Source organism: Phodopus roborovskii, unplaced genomic scaffold, assembly GCF_943737965.1.
Source record: "Phodopus roborovskii unplaced genomic scaffold, PHOROB, whole genome shotgun sequence".
NCBI lineage: Eukaryota > Metazoa > Chordata > Mammalia > Rodentia > Cricetidae > Phodopus > Phodopus roborovskii.
The window spans coordinates 8,129,723-8,156,055 of record NW_026125397.1 but is presented as its reverse complement, the minus strand read 5'-3'; the positions used below and the strand labels follow the sequence as shown (position 1 = coordinate 8,156,055).

Genomic DNA, 26,333 nt, shown 5'->3' with positions numbered 1-26,333 from the left:
GCAAGGAGATTGTTCACCTGGATAAGGCATGCTCCTTTTGGTTGGCGTCATTATTTCAAAATGAATACACCCTCAGACACTTGGCATGGATGAGGTGAAGGAACACTTTGCGAGGCACCTCGGTTCTACCTGAAACATTTTTCATCTGCCATTGCTGTAGTGCTCCGATATGTTTCCTCACATCCCCTTTCGCCATGACCTCCAACTTCAGGGTCTAGCTGGCATTCCGCTCTACCCTGTGCAGGTGTAAGAATGAAGGTTCCTCGGGGACCAAAGGAAGAGAGAGGCTTCTTATACATCTGTAGCTGACCATCACATGGAGCCGGCCCTTGGTAGGGCAGATTTCCTCGCTCATTCGGGCATTTCTTCAGAAGGCCAGGATTGAGAGGTTGAAAAAAACTAGGGCAACCTGTTTCCAAAAGGAAAGGGAAAAAACAAAAACAAAAAATCAGAGAAACAAAACAAACAGGCATTTAGACAGCAGTCTCCTGACCAGCATCTTGCCTTTCTCTGGACTATCCCCAAGTTTTTCATTGAGTCAATAATAGAAGTAAAGGGATGTTTCCATAGAGCTCGAACACAATTGTTTGCTTCATAACTGGTGTTTCACTGGGGACCCAGGTCATCCAAAATTGTTGCATGGCTTCCAATTGTGTGAAGCTGGTGGTGTGTCCTTCAGCCCTGATGCCATCCCAAGTAAATGCACACACTGTGTTCCCTGCTTGTTAAGCTAGTGAAGCTGAACTGTATGTATGCTGCTGCTGGATTAGCACAATACTGTCTGTCAAAAGAATCCAAAACTGTATCTTTGGATTTTTCTTTTTTGCCCCATAATTGAGGTGCATAAATTCAATGAAAAGCATGCACTAGAAAGAACAGTGCATAGCATCAGAGATGACTGGGATCTAAGGCTGAACTAACTTGATTCCTTGGTCAGAGCAGAGACTCGAGAGCTTGGGAGGAGCTGGTTATATGTAATTTTTGATGGTTGTAGGGAGATTCAGTGAAGATGATAAGTTGTGAGGAGAGCCTCGGACATCTGAATAGGACTTCAGTAGACATTTGTTCCCTGACTGAAGTAGTACTCCTGTTATTGAATGAGTAGACTCATCTTGCTGAGCTATTTCATTGCTGTGTGACCTCAGGCAGGCAGCACTTTTATTTAAATCTCTAATAATAATCTTCCCACAATTATTGGTTTGCTCCAAATTTACTGCCCACTAGTCATTCTTATCTCAGAAAGAAAGGGAGGAAGGGAAAGGAGGGAGGAAGGAGGAAGGGAGGAAGGAGGGAGGGAAGGAGGAAGGGTGTCTCTTTTGCCTCAAGTTCTTGAAACTACAAACCAACAAGCCATTCTGGATCCCTGTAGATCACAAACTGTCTCTCAGTCTGCAGGGCATTGCGGGGTGTTAAGAGATGCTGACAGACCCCTAACCTTCCCTGCACTTCCATCCCACACACCCAAATCAATCTCTGTCACTTCCCATGTTTAGAGATTTCCCAGATTCTTCAAACTGAACCCCAAATAAAACTTGGGACTGCTGACTGTGGTCTAGTGAGCCATGCATGACAGTACGTCTCCCTGCATGTCCTGCTTCCTGTCATCTCCACATCTCACCAAGCTAGCCTCGCTGTCCCTCCCATGTGCTGCAATGCTTTCTCCAAAGGGTGGGGGAGTAGACATGAGCAATTTGGTCCTGACCTTTAGGAATCCTCGCCGCCCACCAGAGCATCTTCATGTCCTCTCTAATGTCACGCTCTTTTACTTCTTTACAGAAGCCCTTCCAGTGCAAAGTTACATGACTTCTTTGTGTGATTAGGCATTGCCCATCTTTCCCTTTTCACAGGGGTCACCTAAGACATTTACATTATATATATATATATATGTGTGTGTATATATATATATATATGTATATATATATATACATTATGATTCATAACAGTAGCAAAGGTACAGTTATGAAGTGCAATGAAAATAATGTTATGGTTGCGGGGTCACCACAACATGAGGAAGGCTGAGAACCACTGCCCTGGACTATCACTCACTGAGGCCAGAATTTTCACTCCCTCGCTTTTTATTGTGCTCCCAATGCTAGAAAGATGGTTAACACAATAGATAATTAAAGACTGAAGTTGCTTAACCATTTTAAAACCTATTGCATCATATGGTCTTTTTTATGGGGTGTTGGAAAGATTAAAGTAGTGTGTATAGACACAGCACAGTGCTTAATATATCATATGAGCTCCATAAAGATTTCTATCTATTGTGTTTTGGGTATTTTTTGTTTGTTGTTGTTGGACAGGCATTATATAAATGTATGTCAGTGTGTTACTACTTTTGCTTAAAGTACAGATGTAGAGCAGTGTGTACCTACTAAGGTTTGCATTTTTGCTTACTAGATATCTAAGATGAACTTGATGTCACTCCTAGAGTAACTAGGGAGCATTTCAGGTGACTTTCTTCTTTTCCCAGGAGGGTGTCTCTGCTTTTCTTGGTAGAAAACACATATGCACTGTTTCAAAAAGTTCCCTTGAGTGATTGCTAATATTCTATCATAGGAAGCTAAAGAAAAGAACACACGACACGACACCAATATAATGTATTTAATGGCCAAACAGTTTCCAGACTTAAGAAAGCCTCTCAAAGCAGAGGGGCAAGATGCATAGTCACCTGGAGAACTTGGTATATATTAGAAGCCTGTTATCCAGATGTTCTAGACACTGGAATGCTTAGGGCCCAGACCAGCCAAGTTAACACTCAGTGACCTCAATTTCCTCTGCCCTGGTAACAGGAGTTATCCCACATGGGACCTCAGAGTATAACCTCGAAGGGCAGATAGGAAAAGTTGGCCTGTGACCCCTTTTCATACCAGGGTTAGAACTGGTTCCAAAGCATTTCTGTGTTCTCTAAGAAATCAGCTGTAACTACAGCCCCGGAGTTCGTAGTATTCCCTGGGGACACTGAAAGTTACCAAATGTGATAGGGAACATTAAATAGGTATATGCATGTACCAAATGTGGGTATTGTGGCTGATTATTCCCAGACATATGCATAGGCCTTACCCATAAAAAGTACCAAAGGAATCCTCTGACTGTTGCTCAGTCCAGAGGCTGCAGCAGAATGCGCCTAGTACAGGTATGTTCACTAATGGAATAAACTTAAATTATCTGTAAAGAGATATTTTACAGCTATATGTCTAGTCACACATTTACACACATGCATATCTAACGTACTTGGTTCAATTTTGGAATCTTTATTCACTAGCCTACAATTGTAATTGTGGAATTATGTTCTAATGGGAGTGTGCTTTTCTTTTGCTCTGTTAGTGGTGCCAACTGCCCCTATTCAGAAATCAACTTGAATAAAGACCGAATTTTTCCAGACCGCCTAAGTGGTGAGATGCCGCCATCTAGTCCATCGTTTCCGAGAAGTAAAAGGACAGATACAAGTGAAAGCTCATCGTCTGCTGAAACCAGGTACTCAGAGTGATGATGCTTACGTTGTCCAGGAGCACTCTCATTGGACAGATTGTCCTCTTGCATGCTTTACAGTCTATGGCAATGTTTTCCTGTGGATTGTTAGAAATGCACATGATTTCGCTAAGTTGGTGTGCACTCCCAGAATGCTAGCACTGGGGAGGTAGAGATATGAAAGCCACGACATAGTTTAAGGCCAACCTAATCTACGTGAGACCCTGCCTCAAAAACAAAACAGTACTTCAGTTACTGTGAAGCGACAGTGGGTATCCATTCTTGGAAAGGTCACATCGTTAGTCCTAATGTATTTGACCAAGAGGTCAAAGAGCCTTCCATCTCTCTAAGACCCTTAAGCCTTTAACTGAATTTGGCTGTGATGACATGAACCAAGCCACTGCAAGGCTGAAGCAGGAGAATTGCTTAGTTCAAGATCAGTCTCAGCAACATAGTGGGATTTCATGACAAATAAGTATGTAAACCAAGTCATTGCTGAGTTGAGAGACTCAGTCCTGGAAACTGTGTCTAGAGGAAGTAGAAGAGGCTCTACTTTTCCCTGATGTGTTTCCTCTTGTAAGAAAACTGTGAAGCTGTTAAAAAAACAAAACAAAAAACTCAGTAGTGTTACGTTTTGAGTCATGTGTGTACATTATGATAATTTCAATGTGTCTTCTTTGATGTGAGGGAGATGGCCAGAGGCACTATGTCTAATTCTCAGACCACAGTGATGTACTTCAGGTTGGGTTATTCAGGAGTTAATGGTGGGAGAATTCACTCTTTGAGGTGTAGACAGGACTTGATCCTTCTTGGAAGCCCTGAAAGCCATGTTTTGGAGAGTTCAGAGTTTTTTCTTAATTTGCATTTCTATTGCTGTAATAAAACATCATAGATCAAAATCAACTAGAGGACAAAGAGGTAAATTTATTTCATCAGTGAGGGAAGTAAAGGCAGGAACTCCAAACAGGGCCAGACCAGATAGTCAGGGGCTGATGCCAAGGCCATCAAAGAATGAGGAATGATGCTTATTGGCTTGCTCCCAGGACCACTAGCCCTTGGGATGGCACCACTCACAGGGAGCTGGGCTCTCCCACACCTATTATTCAAGAAAATTCACCACAGGCTTGCCCACAGTGAGGTTCCCCTGTCCCCAAATGACTTACTTGTGACATAAAACTAGTCAACAAAAGAACTGTAGACTGTTCAAAATCCTTTCTGTTTTAATTGCATCTTCTCAATTGTCCCTTCTGAATCAGCATTGGCCAAAGTCCTGGTTTTAATATGTAAGGCATGAGAAAGAGATACAATGTAATGCTCATAACTAGTTGTATAGGATTCCTTATTTCTTCTAGTTTCTTCCCAGATAACCAAGAAACAGTAATTCCATATTGAATCAAAAATATACAAAGCGATTGTAAAATAATAACGATTATGAGGGACTGGGGAGATGATTTAGTGTATAAAGTGTATTCCATGCTGCGGAAGCATGAAGAACTGAGTTTGGAGCCCCGGCATTCATGTAAAAGCCAGACACCAGTACATACATAACTTCAGTGCTAGGAGGTGGTGACAGGTAGATCCTGTGTGCTCCCTGATCAGCCAATCTAGCAGACATAGCAAACTCCAAGTTCAATGAGAGGCCCTGTCTAAAAACTAAAATAGTGATGGAGATGAGAACCAGTGTCTACCTCTGGCTTCTACAAGTGCACACACGTGTCAGAAAACCCTGCCTCAGACACATGCATGCACACACACTCACACACCACTGCCACCACACATACACATGCAGTTTTAAAAAAGATTATGAGAACTATGAGCTTTCTGCTTAATTAAAACTTTAATTCACTGGAATGTAAGTGTAGTAAGTAATCTAGCATTCATTCAAAGCTTATACAATGCCTGACAGGCAAATTTAAAAAAAAAAAATTTCTAAAAATAAATATACAAGAATATTTTACAAAACAGATTTAGTGATAATTTATTGGTGTCCTACCAGAGCTTATAGAAGGATAGTTATTGTTCTAGAAACTTTCTCACATGTTACTTGCTTTAGTAAATAGTGATGAAAACCTTTTTGATAGACCAATGAAGGGCATCAAAACACTGGATATAAAAAGTTGATGAACTAAACATTCTGAGGCTTGACTCTCCGCCCAGCTGTTCTCTGGGCTCTGGACTCTGGGCTCCTTCCTCCATGGAAAGTGATGGAACAGGAGAAAGCAAAGGACACTCCAGCTTGTGTACTGGCTTCTCTGCATACAATGCATGTGACCTTCGATTTCACTTGTCTCTTTGATTCTCATTGTTGAGTGAGGGTGATAAAAGTGAAAAGTGTAATTGAAAAGCTATTCATGTGATCACTAGTAAGCCCTAAGCCCTTATTTTGTAGGTAGAGTTTCTCTGTGTCCCAGCATTTGCTCCCAAATAACCACACAGAGACTTATTAATTATAAATTCCAGGCCCATAGCTTACGTTTGTCTCCAGCCATCTCTTACAACTGATATTAGCCCATTTCTATTAATCTGTGGGCTGCCCCGAGGCTTATTTGCCTCATCTATGAACTTCCCATGTTTCTTGTATGGCATCTGGCTCTCAAAGACTCCTTAGACTCTTGCCCTTCTACTTCCCAGCATTCTCTCTGCCCTGAAAATTGGCCAATCAGCTTTTTATGAACAATGAGACCAACACGTTTTCACAGTGTACAGAAGGGTTATTCCACAGCACATATTGAATGGTAGTTTTTATGAGTGTTTCTGTCCTTGTTTACTTGTTTGTGTCATAGGCCTGGGTAAGCATCCCTTTTCCAAAACTCTTGTGACCAGAATCTTTCAAATTTGGGATTTTAAAAAAATGCTGCATTTGCCTAAACTTTATAAGTTGAGCATTCCTAATCTGAAATGCTCCAAGAAACACTCAAAGAATTCCTGCTTTGGGCACATTTTAGATTTGGGGATTAGAAATATTCAACTCCAAAATATTTTTTAAAAGAAAATAAAATATTCAACCCATAGTTCCTAAGAATAAGAGTACAGCTAGTCAATTTCTGTAATATTCCTGGGCTATGTGGAATACATTGTTCAAATAGGATGATTGTCATAATGTTCACATTCTCTTCCTGTGACCTTTGCCCACCTCACATGTTTAGCAAGTTTCCTGTGTATCAGTTTCTAATTTGTTAAAATTTAGCTGCCACTCTGTTCTTCTTAGATAATGTGCACTCCCAGAGGCAAGCTGTAAGATGGATTGGTTCCAAGTGGCTTATTTGTGAGGTGAAGAAGGCATCGGTGAGGGACTGGGCGTGAAGCAGAAGGGAAGGCAATCAGAAACAGCTTACCTGTCACACCAGTTACTGCAGCAGGCAACACAGCACAGACCTGGGAATATTCTGTGAAAAGTGAAACCGCACATTTCAGAGGCTGCCTTCGGTAGGGGTAGGGCAATAGAACTATTCACACACCAGTTTCCTTTGGAGTCCTCTAGATGAAGCAAATGAGCATCAGGCCTTTGTGTGCCAAAGAGGCCTATGGCAGCAGTGCCCAAACTATTGCGTGTCAGATGCCCTGTAGTGTCCTTAAAGTTTAGGTTTGGGGCCTCCACCAACCCACCAGAACCTTCTAGGCTAGGGCCTTGAAGTCTCAGTTTTAAAAGTTCTTCTAAAACTTTCAGTGACCTCCTGCTACTTGGTGTTGGACCTTAGTTCCCAATGCATCTCACATAGAGTCCTTCATTCCCTCTAACCTTGCTAGACTCTTTCCTCAAGCAGATATTTCAGACATCCTTCTCTTTGTCGAGATAAAGAATCTCTGTTCATTCAAGCCACCATCCTGACCTCCAGGCTTTTGCTGACTCTCAGGCCTGTGGATCAGGCCATGATGTGTGTCCACATCTTCTTACACTACCTTTGAAGACTTCCTTAGAGTCTTTGCTTTGCTTTATAAGCTCTGTCATGGTAGAAGCCATGTCTATCTTCCTTTTCCTCAGCATGGAACATGCGTGGCATCCCTAGGATGTAGACATTTCCAATCTCCCTTTTCAAAGGAGAAATGCCAGGCATTATGACCCAAGAGACAGTCGTTATGTATTTTTCTCTTTATTTACTTGAAAGTCCTACATTTTCAACTTTGTGATATTGCCACACCAGATGTTCAAGCAGCCATTACTAAGTGATGATGTAGAGTCTCCAAATACATACTCACACTCTTGTATATTAGGTTGAGACTTTCTTATTTGTTGGTTACCTTCCTGACCTACCTAGATTAGTAAAGAAACTACATGAACATTAACATTTATTTGGCAAACCAAGGAAAGAGGTAAACCTGCCTGATAGTGATGCGAGAAAAAGGTATAGGGACTGCATCCTAAAGCTTTTTTATACCTGGGATTCAGAGTAGCCTCATCTTCTTATTGGGTTCTGCATGCTTGGACCTATTTTCTGGTCAAATGTGTGTGAACAATTCCTAGAGCATTCTAGGTAGAAATGAGGGTATTCATGCGGTCCTTTTCCATCTATAACCTCATCCCGTCGGCCACAAGTTTAGTGAGCATCTGCTGGGCCAAGTGCTTGCAGTGAGGTAAGGTCCCCACTTTGGATAGGGAAGTTCATCACTACCCTCTCATTGCCCCTGGCTGTAAGATGGCAGCTCTTAAAAAAAGATGGCAGCTCTTCCTGGGGATGATCTTTACATCTCCACATGTCTCCATCTGAATAAAAGAATATGTGTATGTATTTCTCTGTGTGTTTTAATAAAACTTGGGTCTGGAGCTTTGATTTGCATGGTATCATCTAGGATGCATATGTAGAATGTGGCTTTTGACTCAGGAAATGGGAGGTAGTACATCCCAGGAATCCCTCTGCTTGACAAACACTCCCGTGTTACAGGAGCAAGTGGTCTCTGTGTTAGACTTTGGGGATAACTATTGCTTGTAAGCACCACTGGAAGGGAACATAAGGTTTCCTTTCACATAGTCTTATCCTCATCAAGTCTGTCTACAGCTAAATTAGACACTATCTCTATTAAAGAATCGCTTAGTATTTTAAGCCCCGCACTGTCTAAACCTGCGTAGATTTAACCACAGAAGCACAGTAAAGCATCTTTATAATGCCTGGCAATCACTTGTATTACCTTGTAAGGCAAGTGCCCACTGCTAAACTTAATTTAATGAAACAATTCAGTCTGGACAGTTCATTATAGGCTCTTAAAATGCCTTTTCAGTTGTAGGACCAGTGCTTCTATTCTGAGAATGACATAGTGCTTGGTATAAGAATTGCTGCCATCAATCTGATTTAGCTGTTTCACATGAATTCAATTTTTCCAGTCATAGCAAGAACCTATCTATACCCTATTAAACAGATAGGAAAATGAGCTAATATAAAGTATGATGGTGTGTGTGTTGCTAAATGATTGCACCAAGCAGAGTAGAGTTAATTAAAGTCAACTCATAAATGATTACAAAAGTTACCCAGGAGTCTTGGGGAACTCGGGTTTTCTGGTCTTGGGGTGGGGGTGGGGCTGCTGTAATCTAGAATCATTTCTCTGAGCATGCATTTCCCGGCTTGCAGAGCCTCCCTCCTCCTGTCAGTGGGCTTCCAGGTACACAGTAGGATCTCTGCAAGTGTTCAGGTCTCCCAGATTTTGGGGGTCTGAGTCTGGCCTGTGCAGCTACTGTGTACACCAGGGAGAAGCTCTGTTTGAGTGAAAACACTCACCATTCTGGCACCAACCACTGCGATGCCAAGGCAACCATGGAAAGTGTAAGAAAAAGATGAGTGTTGTTGCTAGATGCTGTGAAGTTATCAGAACAATATTGTAGCAGGTCTTATTTTATCTCTTGAATATCGCTAATTCCTACTCAAGAGACATTTCCATTTGGAACAAAAGAAGTGGCCTCTGTTATTTTCCACAGCGGGCCGGATCTGGGGACTGTGCCTCCTATGAGAGTGCACCTGCCTGAGTAGAACTACCTTTTCAGGGGTGGGAGGGGGGAACTGACTAATTAATTGCTGGGTGCTTTTTTTTTTTTTCTGGAGGCCTTTTCTTTGGTATCTTGATGACACCCATTAGATGTACTTGCTGTATTCCTTTTATTATGTTCCCTCGATGACATATGTTCATATGTTAATGACAATTTTATAGGATTATCAGTCCGAGTACTTCAATTCTTTTTGTTATTACAGAAAGAATAAGCCTCTTCTCAATCTCACTTATGGAGCTGTGCTTAATTAAAACTCTTGCTAAACTACTTATTACCAAAGGAACTTAACTTTAAAAATCCCTTGTTCCGGTGTGGACCCATAGGCATACAAAGACACTGTTTCAGCCAGCACCTGTTCTGGAGCCCTTTGAAGAGACACACTCCTTGTCCTGAGGCTTGTCAGATGTCTACATTTGTAGACATGTTGAGGGCAGGTGGAGATTCTTGGCCTTTAGTATTTTATGGATGAATGGTCTCAGCTGAAATTTTTTTTAAAACATGCTAGTGAGTCATACAAAGAGGTGACCTTTTGGCATTCAATACAGTGACCCCCTCCTACAGTTTTTTTGATGCTTCACCCTTAGGCAATGTCTCCATGTGCATTTTATGCCCTTCTGCCTCTTCCCATGCTGGGCTCAGAGAAGTGGCTAAAATGAACACATCCCTGAATAGACGCAAAATAACTATTGTTTAATATTTCCTCAATGTCACTCTCGATAGACTGGGGCTGGCTTAAACATAACTGGTCAGGAATCGTTTTTAAGTGCAACACCAACCCCAGCAGGCAATGAGCTGTGAGCCTTCAGATGCCACCGGTGCTCCTAGGCACTTGCTCTTCCCGGGTTTGTCGCCCTAATATTTACCACAGGCGTAATTCATGCAAGAGAGTAAGATGCTCAAAATGTGACACATAATTACAGAGAAAGAGATGGCTGACTCGCAAAAAACTCCTACTTCACCAGCTAAGCAACTTCTGTGGTCTTAATTAAAGCCACCGAGTGGGTTTTCTTGAGTAAGCTTTTGCTGTGCAGTTTAAGCTAAAGAAATATGATAAACATCTACTTGAAAAGTCTAAAATCCCGAGAGGACTTGCGCAGTCAGGTCACTCTATGGGTTTCTTCTTTCTATGCTTCCCATTCCACCCTTGGTGCTGGAGAAGGTGGGCCACCTTCCCAGCCTGTCTTTATTGTTTGTTTCTAAGCTATGTCAACCCTGGGGTGCTTTCTAAATATGTTCCATTCCTTCTTCAAGTCATCACATCAGGATTGAGTATCCCTATCCCGTCAATGTTGCAACTGAGAATTCGGCCAGTTAGTGACTTGCTGCTGGTGTCTATACGGAGGTAGTTAGTGGTAGAACTGAGATGTGCCGTGGGTTTTCTTCCCACCAAAGCCACACTTCAAACCACAGCTCATGCTTTCTTGAGATTGCTGGCACAAGTGAGGAATGATCAAAGCGACTGAGTCAAAAAGTCTCTGTGCTAAGTGACATTGGAATGTCAAAGTACAGCATAAAATATCTGTTGTTATCCGTCAAGAGCTTATCTTGTCCTTGACTACAGAAAATAGTGCGTTACACAGAATTTTCAAATTGTGGTATGCTCACATTTCGTGTGTCCCTGGCCTGCCATTAGAGGATGGGGATGACAATCCCTTGGTCCTCTTTCCCTGCCACAGCCTGCCACAAGTCCCCACCTGTCTCTGAGCTAGTGTGTCAGGCATCCCTCCCCTCCCCTCATCTGCCCACCCCGTGCCATGGAAGTGTGCACAAAGAAGGATTTCATCTGGTGTACAGGAAGAAACCTATAGAGTAGCATTAATTGGGATAAGGAGATTCCTCACCTCACAGAGGAGAGGAATAATGGTTCCCCAATTAAGAAAACTTTTTTTTTTATTTTAAATAAAATGTAAGATAATTAAGAACGTGTAGACAGATTCTTCATTCCCAGCTTTCTCTGGGAAGGGCAATTTGAGAGTAAGTGTGACAGGAAGCATACCCTTTACCACCCTGGAACAGGGGTGTGCACTTTATTTTTGGAGAAACCCTGTGTAAGCATTAATGAGTATTGGTTCCAATTATAGGTTCTTGGTTTTATACTTGTTCTTGTAATCGTGGACTTGATGTTTTTATGTTTTGGTGTATAGAATACCAGACCTTGTACCGGGGAGTGTCCAACCTGCCAAGCAGTCAGCCCATGTTTGCCTTGCAGAATATACGTTCTTAGGAATGCTGACTGACCCCGTCCATTCTTAGGGATGCTGACTGACCCCGTCCGTTCTTAGGGATGCTGACTGACCCCATCCATTCTTAGGGATGCTGACTGACGCTGTCCGTGTGTCTGGAGGAGCTGTTAGGGTCTGTTCACCTCCATGGTTTTATTTGCCATGTGCTTCATGGCGTCTGTTCTCATAGACTGGAGCTTGGCCCCTTCCACCTCCCACTCTCCAGCTAAAGGAAACAGTTTGTGGAACAGGAGAGAGCCTGTCATGTTTCCATAAAGAAAAAAGTAATAACAGTTTGCTTTTTTTTTTTTTTTTTTTTTTTTTTTGAATACATTTTTGGCTGATGGGGGTATAAAGGAACATTTTGACTCCAAAATCTTACTTTCCTTTTCTACATTTCAAGACATAAACAACTGACATTGTTTTTGGACATAGACTACAAAGAGTTTTTATTGTTTAAGTCCTTTTGGTGTGTGTGTGTTTGTGTGTATGTGTGTGTGCTTGTGTTTTGAGACAGAGTTTCTCTGTAGCCCTGGCTACCCTGGAATTCACTCTGTAAACCAAGCTGACCTCAAAGATCCACCTGCCTCTACCTCCTAAGTGCTAAGACTAAAGATGTTGCACATCTTAACACAATTTACTTTGAAGAGTGATTATGCTTTATTACAATATGTGGATATTTCTGAGAAATATTAATTTAAAATTATTTCACAAGAGTGTGTGTTTTTCTAATGATATTAACATGGCTACCAACAAACTACTTCTTTCCACATTAGTCACGATATTGGAGTTTGTAGACGCAATGTTACTTCTGGCTTAGTGCAAATAGGTCTATAAATTTGCAAGCCAGTTTAGCATGTAGCAAGTTGTTTCTGACACACTGCAATTAGAAAGTATGACTTCGTTAGATCTTTTGTTTTGCAGGTGTTTTATTTTTGTTTTGCTTTGTTTTATATTTTGTTTGGTGGTAACAGGGATTATAGTACTTGCACGTGCCAGCCAAGCAACCCTGGCCAAGGTGTATTTATAGTCTTCTTTGAGTTTTTATGTGTTGTTTGGGTTTTTTGTTTTGTTTTGCTTTGTTTTTAATTTGGGGGTTAGGGTCTCACAAAGTGGGCCCAGGCTGGCTTTGAACACACACTACAATGTAAACCTCTTGCCTTGGCCTCCTGAGTAGCTAGGATTACAGGTTTATGTAATCAGGGTTGCCTGTTCTACTGTTTCCATGGAGAAAAGGTGATTTTTTTTTTTTTTCCTGACAACACCTCAGGTAATGCTTGTCTGCCATCAGTTCTCAAGTGTGGAGTAAACCTCTAGCTGCTGAATTGGCACTGCACTAGATTAAACAAGGGTGCTCTGAAGGGGCGCGGATTCCTCAGAGCCCTCATTCGGCGCTCCCTGGATGTCCTGGGGAAATGTTTGCATTGCATATAGTTGCCTCCTCCTTTCCAAACAGTGCTCCTCTTTAGCAGTTACAGGGTGTCTAAGCTGGAAGGAAGCTCAGGTTCAAACCAGACTTCACGTGCACGCTTGAAAATAGTATTTCTAAGATGTGGAATGTTTATTACATGCATCTTATAGTTTCATTATATCACTACCTTATGGTTTCAACTAGAGAGTACATGCCTTTGGAATTAAAAGTAAGAATGTTAAATTAATGTGTTTAATTGTATTTGCTTTGTTCTTGGTTGGACCTTAAGAGTATAGCCTGGGTCAGAATATTATATACATTGAAGAATATGTTTTAGTAGGACCTTCAGAATAGACGGCATTAGACTGAAAAATGTTAAGTCCCATATATTTCTGTTTTTTAAAAGTATATCATTTTATTTTAAAAGAACCAGTTTTTGTCCTAATTTCTGTGTCAGAGTTCTAAATGCAAGTTTTAATAAATTGTTTGCATTTTTAGACTATCCAAGGCCTGTTTATTTCGGAATTAATCTACTCTTGCTTTAAAAAAGGTGAATTCGCTTCAGTGGAATTGACCTGGTCAGGGCAGGAAAAGCTTCCTAGAGATGGGGTATACACCAGTGGCCAGTCTCAGCTTTAACCCTAGTCTTGGGGCTGAGAAATAGCAAGAGATTTGATCTCATGATGCAGACTTTAGAAAAAGTTTAGTTCTTTGAGTCTTACCAAAGAGTACACGTATTCTTCTTGTTATTACTTCTGAAGGTATATTCCAAGCTGTAGTTGGAATTTTCAGTAAGCATATCTTCCAGAATAGTTCATCTTCATAGCATTGTTACCAGTAAAATTCTTTCTGACCAGCAGCCACTGAGGAAGAAAGTGAGCACTTACGGGTGTCATTGGTGTTAGCTGCTTTGTGGTGGAATTTCATCCTTTAACATTTAGTGGTACTATCCATTATTACATTAAGGAAAAACAGTTGCTAAGATGCAGTTCTGAAATGCTTTAAAATTCTTCTGTTACAAAATACTGAGATAGCTGTTTTTCTCAGGGAACATCGTGCTGGTGACGTCAAAGAAGACTCTGCAGAGAAAAGAGAAAATCAAGTGAGGACATCAGCTGAAGCCAAAGGTATCATCATTGGTTATTACCACAAATATTCAGGAACCAAAACCTCCACTGTAGCCCAGGGATGTATCCCCATGGCAGAGCAGTGCCTAGATGCATAAGACAATGGGTTTGATTCTCAGCACCACAAAATAAGTAAAAATGAAGAAAAACAACTGTAAAACGACAATCACAGTGCACTGAAGATAAACTTGATTTGTTTTTTTCCTTCATGGAAGACAAGAGAAGTCTGGCATGAGAAAACAGACTTCTGTATGTAGCCCGTGTTCGTAGTTTTCTTTCATGAATTGGTGCAGCATCAAATGTAAGGTTTGGAAGACATTCTCTTTGGTTCTTGCCACACATTTTCTTTAGTATTGCTGGCTTCACTTGCTTCAAATGTGTTTTGAAATCTAAACAGAACATCCTCTTGATGTAAAAGTACAAAATGAAAGGAAAATCACTTGAACGAATGTTTGATAGAGTAAGTCATTCTACTTCAAAGTCATCCTACAGATGGAAATTATAATTTGCTTATAGTTGGGTAGTTATTGTTTATTTTCCTTATTAAAAATGCTAATCTGGCTGTCACTGTGTTGCTTGTTCCTGTAGACTTTCCTTCTCATGTGTGTTTTCTTGTTTAGATAATTTTAGGGTTGAGGAATGGAAACTAATGACTGCCTGTAATGAGAGCCTGATTATTATAGAACGGTAATTAATGATTACACTGAAAACTGTGTACAAGGTGATGTTCAGCATGGTTTATGGTAGATTAGTAATTAATGATTACATTGTAATCTGTTTACAGGGTGATGTTCAGCTTAGTTTATGGTCCATGCTGTAGCATTAGGTACAGATGCCACAGTTGACCAGGCATACTCTCTCCTTTCCTATGTGCCCCTGTGTGGCTTTGACCATGGCATTGAGGCCACTGGGTGCTTCTGTTCCTTGTTTGTCCGGAAGAATACTGTGGTATATGTTCATGAGCTTGCAAGGAAGATTAAGAGAATAACAGTGTTCCTTGCTTAGCATATGCCTATCCCATAATAAGCCCTACATGAGAATTTGATTATCTACAATATTACTTATAATTTAAGGGTGTTTTATTAATTTATAAAGAGATATATAACCTATAAGGGTTTGTCATTTGGACTTCTTATATAAAGAATTCAGCTCTTCTTTATCAGAAGTCAAGAGTAGGCCTTACATTCAGGCCTCAGCTTACTTGTACTGTCTGGGTGTCTGTGCCCCGCTTTCCTCCTGTGTAACCACACCTCCTTCACAGTGTGTTAGAAGCTTCCCTGGAGCTTACAAAGATCCTTAGACTCTACTGCACATGAGTCTATGCTCTTCAGAATATTTTGTAGGATTTTTTTAAATCAGCAGTTTGATGGTGATTGTTTCCTTTTTGAATCAGTTTTTACTCCAAAAGAAGTCCTTGTGTATTTTGTGAAGAACCCATGCTTCTTCCATTTGGGCCTCAGCAGAACTTTAGGGTGAAGCCGATCCGGTGTGGCGCGATCCTTGCTGGGCCCACTGTCCACTCTACAGTGTTCATGTCCAGTCTGTTCCTTGGGGGTGCAGCTGCCCTACCCAGCCTAGCCTAGCCTTCTGCCTCTGGGGAAACAGTGCAGGAACAGCACTCACTGAAGGGACCTGAGAAACAGTCACACACAACTTCCTTCTAGTTTCAGTAGGATCTCAGCTTCCAGGGCCCACCAGGACTATTTTGTTTGGAGTCTTGGAACAAACTAATTGTATAAAAAAGCAAAAAAAGGAATTTCTTCCTAAAAAGCAAAAAAGACTCAGCTCTTTCCAGTCAGTCCAGAACAGTGTTTAATCGTGATCTCTTTTTCTATACTGTTTCTGAACTTGACCTTGGAAAACTGACTATAATTTGCTCCTTTTTTTCCTATCTTCTTTACTTGAAAAGAGAAATACCCATTTCCACCATTGTGGAAAAGCCTACACAGTGGTGATTCTGTAAACTGGCCTTTCCCTGGCATCCTTATGTCCTAGGGATGGTACAGTTCCTTGTTCTCTCTAGAAGCATTCTCTCTCATAGGATACTCCTGTGCAAAAACTGAAGGCTGTTTAGTAACAGATGAGATTTTCCTGGGGAAATTGAATGTCATTTTGGCCTCTGCAACAGTTATTATTTGGATTTTTAATATTGGAATTACCCTCAGATATTTTTTCAGTGCCTGAATTTAAGTAATCTGGAAGTCAGTTGTATTTCTGTTCTTGGTGATTTCAATCCATTTGTCTTATGAAACATTTTTTTGTTCACCCTTTTTCCATTTATTCATCAGTTTTCAACAGATGTATCCCATTCTGTCTGCCTTTCTTCCTTTCTCATTAAAAACATCTTTTATGGAATATCAGCCTAGATGGATTATTGACTCATTTTCACTTTTACTACTTTGAATCTAAAAGACTGTCGATTATTTTTATTCCTTTCAAGATAGAAGTAATTTCTACCACCTGCCAAGCACTGTATGCTAGGATAAGCATCAAGAAAAACCCCATGCAGTTCTCCCAGTAGTTGTTAAATTGACTTCACTGGGATGATAGAGCAGAGGTCTAGATTGTGTTTACCAGACTTCAGCACACAGCAGCTTAGTCAGGACCCTGTTGTTGAAAGTTCTGGGATGACAGCCTTCCACTTCTCCCTCTGTGTGATTTTGGTGTGCTGTGGCTGCACCGCTGTCCCTGGTTATAGATAGCACCATCATAGCATTCATTGTTTGCCACTGCAGTGACGGGAGATGCTTGCTTCACTTCGGTCACTGGCTTAGAAAAAACAGGAAGTTTTAACAAACCAAGTAAAGTGTGTGAGCAAAGACTATGGTCATATGGCTTTGATCAATTTCACTTTAGGAAATTCCAAACTATGGAAAATTCCTTGGAAGTGTTGCTTTTCACTCAGGTAGATGGGGTAAGTGGAAGGTAATAAGAAATAGAGCCGTGGTGAGAGACGAGCGACAGAAGTTGTTACGAGTGGGTTTTCCCACCGGCCTGGTCCCACAACTCCACCAGCCCCAAATAACACACAGAGACGCTCGCTGTATTAGATATAAGGCTGTTGGCCAATTACTAGTGTTTCTTATCAGCTAGCTCTGTCTTAAATATTAACCCATTTCTATTAATCTAAGTATTTCCACGTGGTCTTGGCTTACCAGGGAGAAGATCTGGAGTTCTCCTGTCTTGGTCCTACATGTTGAATCTCCTCCCTATTACTTCCTGAATCCTCCTTGTCTCCTAGTCCCACCTATCTTGCTTTCCTATTGGCCAACGGTGCTTTATTTATTAACCAATAAGAAAAACATATTTCCAGAATGACATCTCCCATCAGGAAGTGCCTTCCAAATTGAATGCCTGTGCTTTCTGAAGCACTCCGCATTCTTCAGGCCTCCTCGTGTCCTTACTCTCACCTTTGTGCCAGCCATTGCCACCAAAGCTACTCGCATTCATTCTAGTCTGCATTACATGCTGCATAACATCTTGGAGCCACTTCCTGAGCACTTTAAGGAATCAAATAGTCACTTGGGTGAAGATGCTTTCTCTATCCCATTTGGATGAGAGTCATAGGAGAGAGTGTATTTTATGATTGATGAATACCACAGTTCCCTCTTAGAAATAATACTGGTGTCCAGCATCAGATATACAGAAGAAACTGCTAGAGGAAGGAGTATCTGAAAGAGAAAGCCACAGACTCACTCATTTCTTAAACTGGGTTTTGATCCCTTTGGGGTCAAGTAACCCTTTTACAGGGTGGCTTAAGACTTTGGAAAAACAGATATTTTCATAAAAATTCATAATAGTATCAAAACTACAATTGTGAAATAGCAATGAAAATAATTTTATGGTTGGGGTCACCACGAGATAAGGAGCTATATTAAAGGTTCACAGCGTGGGAAAGTTGAGAACCATTGTGCTAGTAGAATCAGTTGTTTATGCTTATAGTACCATCTTCAAGACTTCAGACCACAAGTGTTGGAGCTTCACTTGTTTAGTTAGTGGTTGTTGGCTTTCTGAAAAGCACTAGAAACAAACTGTGAGGGATGTAGCTTTCAGCAGGCAATAGATGAGTAGTGATAGAGTGGAATGTCAGCACAAACAATCATAGGATGGAATAGAATGTGCTTTTTTTAGAAGACTTACGTAAGACAAATTATAAAGCAATCTCTATCCTGTTGCTCTAGTGTGGAGACAAAACCTTACTATAGCCTTGTGTGTGTATTAGAAATATCTGAGATGAAGTCCAGGTTATCCATTTTCTCCCATATTGTTCTTAAGTATTGGGGGTCAAACCTGGGTTCGTATACATTTTAAGCAAACACTGCCACAAAGTTGTGTTCAGCCCCACCCTATTTTGCTAAGCAAAATATTTTAACTTAAATAATTTAACAAATGTGGTTTAAATAAAAAGAATAAAAATAAATGTGGTGGTCTATGATAAATATTCAGTAAAAATAGAATAAGGACCCAAGACCTAGATTCAATAAAGCATGGAGAGAGGTATCATAATATCTGTGATTGTGCCTTTTGCATCCATCTTCTAACAAATAACAAAACATTATTCTTCCTGAGGGCTGAAATAATTACCATCAGGCATATACACCACATTTTCTTTAGCCCCTCCTTTGATGTTGGACACCTAGATTGGTTCCATAAGTTAGCGATTGTAAATAGTTTTGCTGTGAACATTGATGTGCAATGCCTCTAATGTGTTCACTGAATGTCCTTCAGTAAAAGGCAGGGAGACCCGGGTCATAGTTCTTTAAGAAACGTCCATACTAGGTCAATAGGCATTGAGCTGATTCCCACCAGTGGGGTCTGAGGGTTTCCTTTTGTCTGCTCTATGCCTGCATTTTTTTTCCCCCTTAATGACTGACACTCTGAGTAGATCCAGATGAAATCTCAGTGTATTTTTGATTTGTCTTTTTTTGATGGCTAGTGAGGTTAGTTTGAGCATTTTCATATGTTTATTGGCTATTATATTTACTCATTTGTGAGTTGTCTGTTCATTTCATTTGTACATTTATTAATTGGACTTTTGTTTCCTTGTTTGGTTCTTGTTTTTGTCTTTGTTTGTAGTTCTGTCTGTATAGATATTTTCCATCATTCAGCGGGCTTCCTCTCTACTTGGTGAACTTTCATTGCAATTGTTTTTTTTGTTGTTGTTGTTGTTTGTTTGTTTGTTGATTTTCGAGATAGGCTGTCCTGGAACTAGCTCTGTAGACCAGGCTGGCCTTGAACTTCAATAGTTTCTTATCTCCTTTAAAAAAAAGTCGATGGCTATGTATGTATCACTGTGATAAGTAACTTAGCTGGGACAAGTCAGGAGAAGCAACCATCTGTGAACAAATTGCAACAGCTGTAGATTGCCAACTGCTGCCATTGTGTCATCTAAAGCATAGGGGAAGAGACAGACTCTCTGAAAGAGGGAGTTCTGTTGGGAAGCGCCATTGAGGGGGCTGGAGAGGTAGCTGTACACACAATAAATAAAACCTTAAAGAAAGAAAGAAAGAAAAGAAAAAGAAAAGTACCATTGAGCAACACCTGATACCCATATCCACCTCCCTGATGTCATTATCTGGTGGGATGCCTGGCATGTGGGGCTGTCCTACTGCCTTTCAGATACAGATCTTCTTTTCTTTTTTTCCCATTGACCAGTTGTTCGGGAGGAGCCTACCCACACTATACAACAGGCTCAGCAGGTACAGCAGGCTCAACCAGTACAGCAAGTACAGCAGGCTCAGCCTGCCCAGCAGCCTCCACAAGCACAGCTGCCTCAGCAGACACTGAAGGCTCAACAGACCCAGCAGCCTCAGCAGGCCCAGCCTCCTCAGCAGCTTCAACAGGCTCAACCGACTCTACAGCCTCAGCAGGCCCAGCTGCCTCAACAGACTCCGCAAGCTCAGCAGACCCCGCAGGCCCAGCAGCCTCAGCCCACTCCTCAGGCCCAGCAGGCCCAGCAGGCTCAGCGGAGGTCAGCTGTCTTTCTCTCCTTTAAGCCCCCAATTCCTTGCCTGCCCTTGCGCTGGGAGCAGCAAAGCAAGCTTCTTCCGACCGTTGCTGGAATCCCTGCCAGTAGAGTTTCCAAGTGGAGCACAGATGAGGTTTGTTCACTTTCATTATTTCATTTTGTTATCTTGTGTGGTCTACACGGATATTGGCATCATGAGTGATAGATGCATTGATTGGGTAATATCTGGTCTTTCGGAGAGATTAGAGAAAATTTGTTTTGAGGGAACCCCCTAAGCTATATGTTTCAAATGTTTTTTGAAGCTGCAGCATTTGGTTCCCAACTTCTTTTTTGTTTTTATTAAAAACTTGGAATCTTGATGTTGTTTTTGACAGGTGTCAGAATTCATTCAGAGCTTGCCTGGGTGTGAAGAACACGGAAAGGTGTTTAAGGATGAAGTAAGTGTTCCACCATATTGCAATACGTTTCTTAATGGTGTCAAATCGCGGAGATGCATCAGTGGACATATGTGTTAAATTAGCAGTCGGGAAGAGATGGGTGCTATCAAAGTAGACAATTGGTGTGTAGTTGCATTACAAGCGGCACTGACCGCTGGAATAAAATGTATTATAGAAGATGAGATCCAAAGGAAAGCTTATACGAAGCATTTCATGATCGGGCACAGTAGCGATAGGCTCATTATAAAACTCCCCACAACACTGAATAGCATGTTCTTACATAGTTTATAGCACAGAAATAAATCACAGCAAGAAATTAGCAGTGCTTTACTATGGAGAGGTTATTTTTTCTCATTACTTAAGTTTCATACATCATCCTAACAGTATCAAGACTGACTCCATCTGATGGTCAGAATAAATACTACTGCTATAGCCAGGAGCAGCCTTACCTATGTCTCAGTAATATGTGTAAGAACAGGGATTTATTACCGTCTACCCTGAGATTATCTTTTGAAAAAGTATTTATTCAAATTAGTGTCCAAAGTAACAGGCTTCCTTATGGCATTTTACATATACTTTTTTTGGCTAATGCCTTCCCTCACGGGGTCCCCTCATCTCCCTGTCCACCCCGACCTGATCTCACTCACACCCCAATATTCGTCATTCATGATCTATGGTATATGCCTTCTTAAGACTGCTGTGAAGTCAGCTTATAGTACAGCACATTGCTTTGGATATCCCCACAACAATTCATCTGGTTAATCTGTATGCTTTTGTGTTTTCTTTTTTTCCTTCCTTTATTTCAGCAAATTGATGGAGAAGCGTTTTTGCTCATGACCCAAACAGACATTGTGAAAATTATGAGCATTAAGCTGGGCCCAGCTCTCAAAATTTTCAATTCTATCCTGATGTTTAAAGCGGCAGAGAAGAATTCCCACAATGAACTGTGAAGATGTTGAATTTGGGTACCATCAGCTTCCGCTTTAATGCTCATCACGTTTATTCAAAGCACAAGGATGGTTCTAGCTCCTGAGAGAGAAGTCTCCAGGACTCACAAGAGCAGCACTATGTATGGGATTCCATCCGTCCCTCCAGACTGCATATGCATTCTTAGGAAAGGCCTGGGCTGTCCAGCGCTGTCCAGCAACGGTCATCTTTCAGTTCTGCTCACTGAGCTAAACTTACCTTTGTAAATCTTTTGGAGGTGGGAGGAGGGTGGGGAAAGGGGGGCTTCATTATTTATGGATGGGGGGGCAAAATAAGAACTTTTGGCATTTTGTAAACATTGTTGGATTCTCTTTCATGTACACTTTCTGTTTTTCAATACTTTCAGAAACCTTTTTATATAACTGAATTTCAACCAAAACCAAATCCGTTGAAACCTGGCTGAGTTTAGCCTGGGACTCCTGTCAGTCGTGTTCGCCCTGTGCCATATTTGGAATTGCAGCATTAGCCAAGTGTAACTCTGCGAGTCACAATATTGCCTAACTGTGTGTCATCCTTTGTTGGGACTGAAAAACTGTAAATACTACCTTTCTTTGAATCCGTGTTTTTACTTTTGCACGCATTATGAATTGTTAAACAAATTGCTTTTCACCAGCATCTTTACTGTTATTACCAAAAAAAAAAAAAAATGTATATAAAAGAACAGAAATTGTGAAATAAAATATATAAACCTACTTAGGTTTGAATGAAATAGCATATCTGGGCGGAATCAGTTGTGTACATCATGGTGCCCGTGTGTTTGCAGCAGTGGGTACCGGAGGAGGATTATGTGGTTACATTCCAGGGGATGTGGATCAGGAGCTTCATTTAGGAGATTATTGTGTGCATCTCTGTAAATGACATGGAGGTAACTGGTGCTTTACAGAAAAGGACTCTTTCTGTTGATGGCAACACTAATGGTTCAAGAGTTCCCATCAGTCTCACAGATCCCCTAGACCCAGGGGATTTCCTCAGAGTGGGGGGTGGGGGGAAGCAGGGCGTGGGTGCTACTGCACAGACCTGGTGTGACGTCGTAACACCAGCAGATCCCAAAATTCCCCATGCTCACAGGTCGAGGAAGCGGTTCCCAAAGCCATTATTAGGGAACCTCCAATGTGGAAAGATTCCTTTTCCTATGAAATATTTTGCCTTGATTTTTAAGCATCTGGATGCACTTTAAATGAAAGCCCTGGGTTATTTATAAATTCATAGCTGGCGGTGTTCCTTTTGTAAGCATGCACTTCTAGGGGAAAGGTAAATTATTTTGTCAGTCTTTTGATGTGCTTTCTAATTCCAGAATTAGACATTTGTTCAAGGACTGCTTTAAAAATAGGAAGTTAAGTAGCATGCTGTCGGAACTCTGGGGAGAGTCCCACCTCTTTCCGTAACTCTTCGGTGTGTTTCTGAGGTAGGACTTCCTTTGATGTGCCATGGTAGGAGTTTATTATCAGTCCTTTGCATTTGTCATGATTCAAGGTCAAACAGGGTCCGTGACATCTGCAGTGTCCATTTCATTTCTTTGCATGAATCTGCTAAATAAGCTTTTTATTGTTATTTTTCCCTTTTTTGTTGTGTTCAGTATTTGTACATTAACTTGCACTTGTTACATGTGATATGAATGAAATAAAATCTTAATTACAGATTCCTTTTACATATGTATGATTTTTAAGGAGGTTATTAAATAGGAGAGGTAGGGGAAAACAAGAATAATATCATATCTAAGAAAAGTTACGTAAGGCTTGGGTATATATTTGAACACTTACCTGGCACTTACAAGACGCTGGGCTTGATCTGCTCCACTACAAAGCAATAACAAATAAGCAACAGCAGCAACACTAAAGATGCCACAGGACTGGGAGCTGCCTGGATGCTGAAGTGCCTGTTACAATAGCATGAGGAAGGACCTGAGTTTGGAGTCCCAGCACCCGGGTAGAAACCGGGCACATTTGTAACCCCAGGGCTGTGGAAGCAAAGGCAGGTGGATCCCTGAAGCTCATTGGCAGGTAGCCTAACCTAATTTATGAAGTTCAAGTTTAGTTAGAGACCATGCCTCAAAAGAGCCTAAGGTAGTGGGGCTAGGGAAGGAAGCTGATGGGCAGGGACACTTGGATCTCAGCCAGCCTTAACTCCATTCCCAGGGGATCCAGCCCCCTCTTCTGGCCTGCACAGGCATTAGGCACATACATGGTATACAGACTTCCATGCAGGCAAACACCCATACTTGTTTCTTTGTTTTTAAGGAGAAGTGGGGTGGAGAGAGTAGCTAGCTGGGCAGGAAGACACGGGAATACAGGAGACACTTCTGGCACACACAGACACATACGAACAAGTGCACATACCACACAGAGAAAGTGTGTATGACGGGGGACAACATAGCAGTCTAAGGACTGTAACATTGACTATTAGATGGTAGGATAGGTATTAAAATAATTTTTTCAAAAATCACATTTTCAGCCCAAGTAGTTTTCATCCACACTGAGAAGTATTTTTCCTTTCTAATTTAAAGTGTATGTTACAATGAAGGAGATTTTTTAAAATGTTATTAAAGATTGTACTCAGGGCTACGCAGAGAAACCCTGTCTGGAAAAACAAAACAAGAACAAAAGATTTCACTCCTTAGCAGTATGCCTTTCTGTTGGAGGAAAAGAAAGCACAGAACCTTCTTGGGTGGCATAGGATTCATTGTGGTCAACCGTGTGATCTTTCACTTTGCATCACTACAATATGGTCTAGGTGCTAAAGGAGGGAGGGCTAGGAGGGCTGGTGCTAAGGCATCCCTGGAATAGAAGCAGGCTTAGGACGAGACAAAAGGGAAGGCTGTGTGGGCAAGGTGCACTGGGACTGTCCGTGCGCTTCTGAAAGATTTGGAGCAATGTGCAGGGGCCAGTGAAACCTGTCTGCCCTGTCTACGGGCCCACGTTGACCACAGACTGCATTCATGCCTCCTACACTCAGCGGACTCACACCCCAGAGAAAGCAGCGTATCTAAGTAAAGCAAAGTTGAATGTTTCCCAAGTGCTGGTACCAACCACGCTCAGAGAGAGACACCTGGAGAAAGGCAATCACATGTCTCTCCCCATGCCAACACTTTCCTTTAGAGCCCAGCTGTCCCAAACCCTACCCGGTCTCTGCCCAGCCTGAGGACAGTGACACTCAGCTTCTCTCTAAGGAAAGAAGGACTTAAGAAATTAGTAAACTCAGAATTAAGGCAGATTGTGGGATTTTGTTTTTAAATAATTTTCTTTAATTTAAATTTGAAACAAGCTTGTTTTACATGTCAATCCCAGTTCTTGCACCCTCCCCCCCTCCCCTGTTACCCCCACCAACCCCCATCCCATCCAATTGTGGAATTTTAATCAATGGATTTGAGTAATAAAAGTTTGCAAGGAAGTTACTCAAAGAAAAAATAATAAAAATTTCAGCAATTTTAAAAAGTTCATTTGATGAAATAATCCAGAAAATTCTTCCTTGAATATGTTGCAATGATTAACACATTAAAATCTCTGCAATATCTAGGGTGACCTCCCCCGATCTTTCCAATTAGGAATTAGCGTGCTATCTGATGATACTATCAAGGCACACCTTAAGCTATTATTTTAAAGTGTTTGCTTATGCAAGATCCCAGAAGTACTGTCTCACCATTATTATGAGTGAACAAATAAATTTCCAGTGTGACCATTGAGCATGGGCTGAGCTTGTAAGGAAGGAGCCATGGAAGATAGATACCCATGCCCACCCTGTGCCACAAAACGGCTTACCAAAGAGGCTGCCTCAGGACTGCCACTGTCCTCCTGCTCAATATTGATAGAAGGAACCCAAATCGTATCAGACCAGGCAGGCCAGCTAGGTAAGGAAACCAAGGAGTATGTGCCTCTTTTTAAAACATTAAAGTTCAATATGTTTCCAATCAGGGTTCTAATCAAAGTGACTGAAGAGGCCACTGTCCAACTCATGGATTTTCAAGCATCACACTAAGTTAAATTCAGGGTCAGACGCTAATTGGGATGATTTTATCTGATAATGTCTTTTAAAAACTGACACTCCTGAACATGGAACCTTGACCATAGAATACCTATGAACTCAGATCAAATTCAAAGCTTTTAAATAGTAGTTTATTATCAACCGTAACAAAGAGCTTAAGTATCCAAGTTAAGGACAGAAGCCTCAAAAATTCACTGACACTTGAGATAACATGATTTTTCCAATCCCTACCTCTGAGGCAACCCTAAATCAATCTGCAATTGTTTATGAAGCTTCAGCCACCCTGGAGGTTAATTTGGATAATCTTAAGTGATAGGAGGTTGAGATCTAATTTCCTTTTCTTTCAAGAATGGAAAACAGGGACTCTGCACATCAAAGATCATCGTCTCCAGGAAATTAAAGGTTTGGGACAGTCTTCTTGGACACTCAATCCCAAACACATGAAAAGCAGCCACCAAAGAGGCCAGAGCTGTGACGCAGTCATCCACCTTGGCAAACATCTCTTTGTTCAGATACAGAGAAAACTCACAGCCATTGATGTGGAAGGGGTTTTTAACTCCCAACACCGGGGTGGATGTGTGTACCTAAAAAAAGAGGAATGACATCACTACCCACTGGTATGTAAAACAGCTAAATGATAAAGCATGCCTGAATATCACACAATATTGCAGTAAACGAGCTAGTTACAAGATAGCCTAATGGTAATATGATAAAATGACTTGAATATACTACTGACTTTACCGGTAATACCAAGGTAT

General features: G+C 41.3%; 2 protein-coding genes across 16 annotated transcripts in view; one reads left to right on the top strand and one right to left on the bottom strand.

Moving 5' to 3' along the window:
* Nucleotides 1-22,289, top strand: part of L3mbtl3 (L3MBTL histone methyl-lysine binding protein 3) — a 105,711-nt gene extending 83,422 nt beyond the window's left edge. For all 15 annotated transcript variants that reach the window (XM_051175445.1, XM_051175457.1, XM_051175455.1 and 12 more), the window contains 5 exons: nucleotides 3,328-3,477; nucleotides 14,126-14,205; nucleotides 19,861-20,306; nucleotides 20,548-20,610; nucleotides 21,417-22,289. In XM_051175445.1, coding sequence (XP_051031402.1) covers nucleotides 3,328-3,477; nucleotides 14,126-14,205; nucleotides 19,861-20,306; nucleotides 20,548-20,610; nucleotides 21,417-21,560 — 883 coding nt within the window. In that variant the 3' untranslated portion in view covers nucleotides 21,561-22,289. The remainder of the gene's footprint in view (nucleotides 1-3,327; nucleotides 3,478-14,125; nucleotides 14,206-19,860; nucleotides 20,307-20,547; nucleotides 20,611-21,416) is intronic.
* A 3,422-nt stretch (nucleotides 22,290-25,711) lies between these two features.
* Samd3 (sterile alpha motif domain containing 3) overlaps nucleotides 25,712-26,333 on the bottom strand; it is a 39,144-nt gene continuing 38,522 nt past the window's right edge. The window contains exon 10 of the mRNA XM_051175460.1: nucleotides 25,712-26,159. Coding sequence (XP_051031417.1) covers nucleotides 25,881-26,159 — 279 coding nt within the window. The 3' untranslated portion in view covers nucleotides 25,712-25,880. The remainder of the gene's footprint in view (nucleotides 26,160-26,333) is intronic.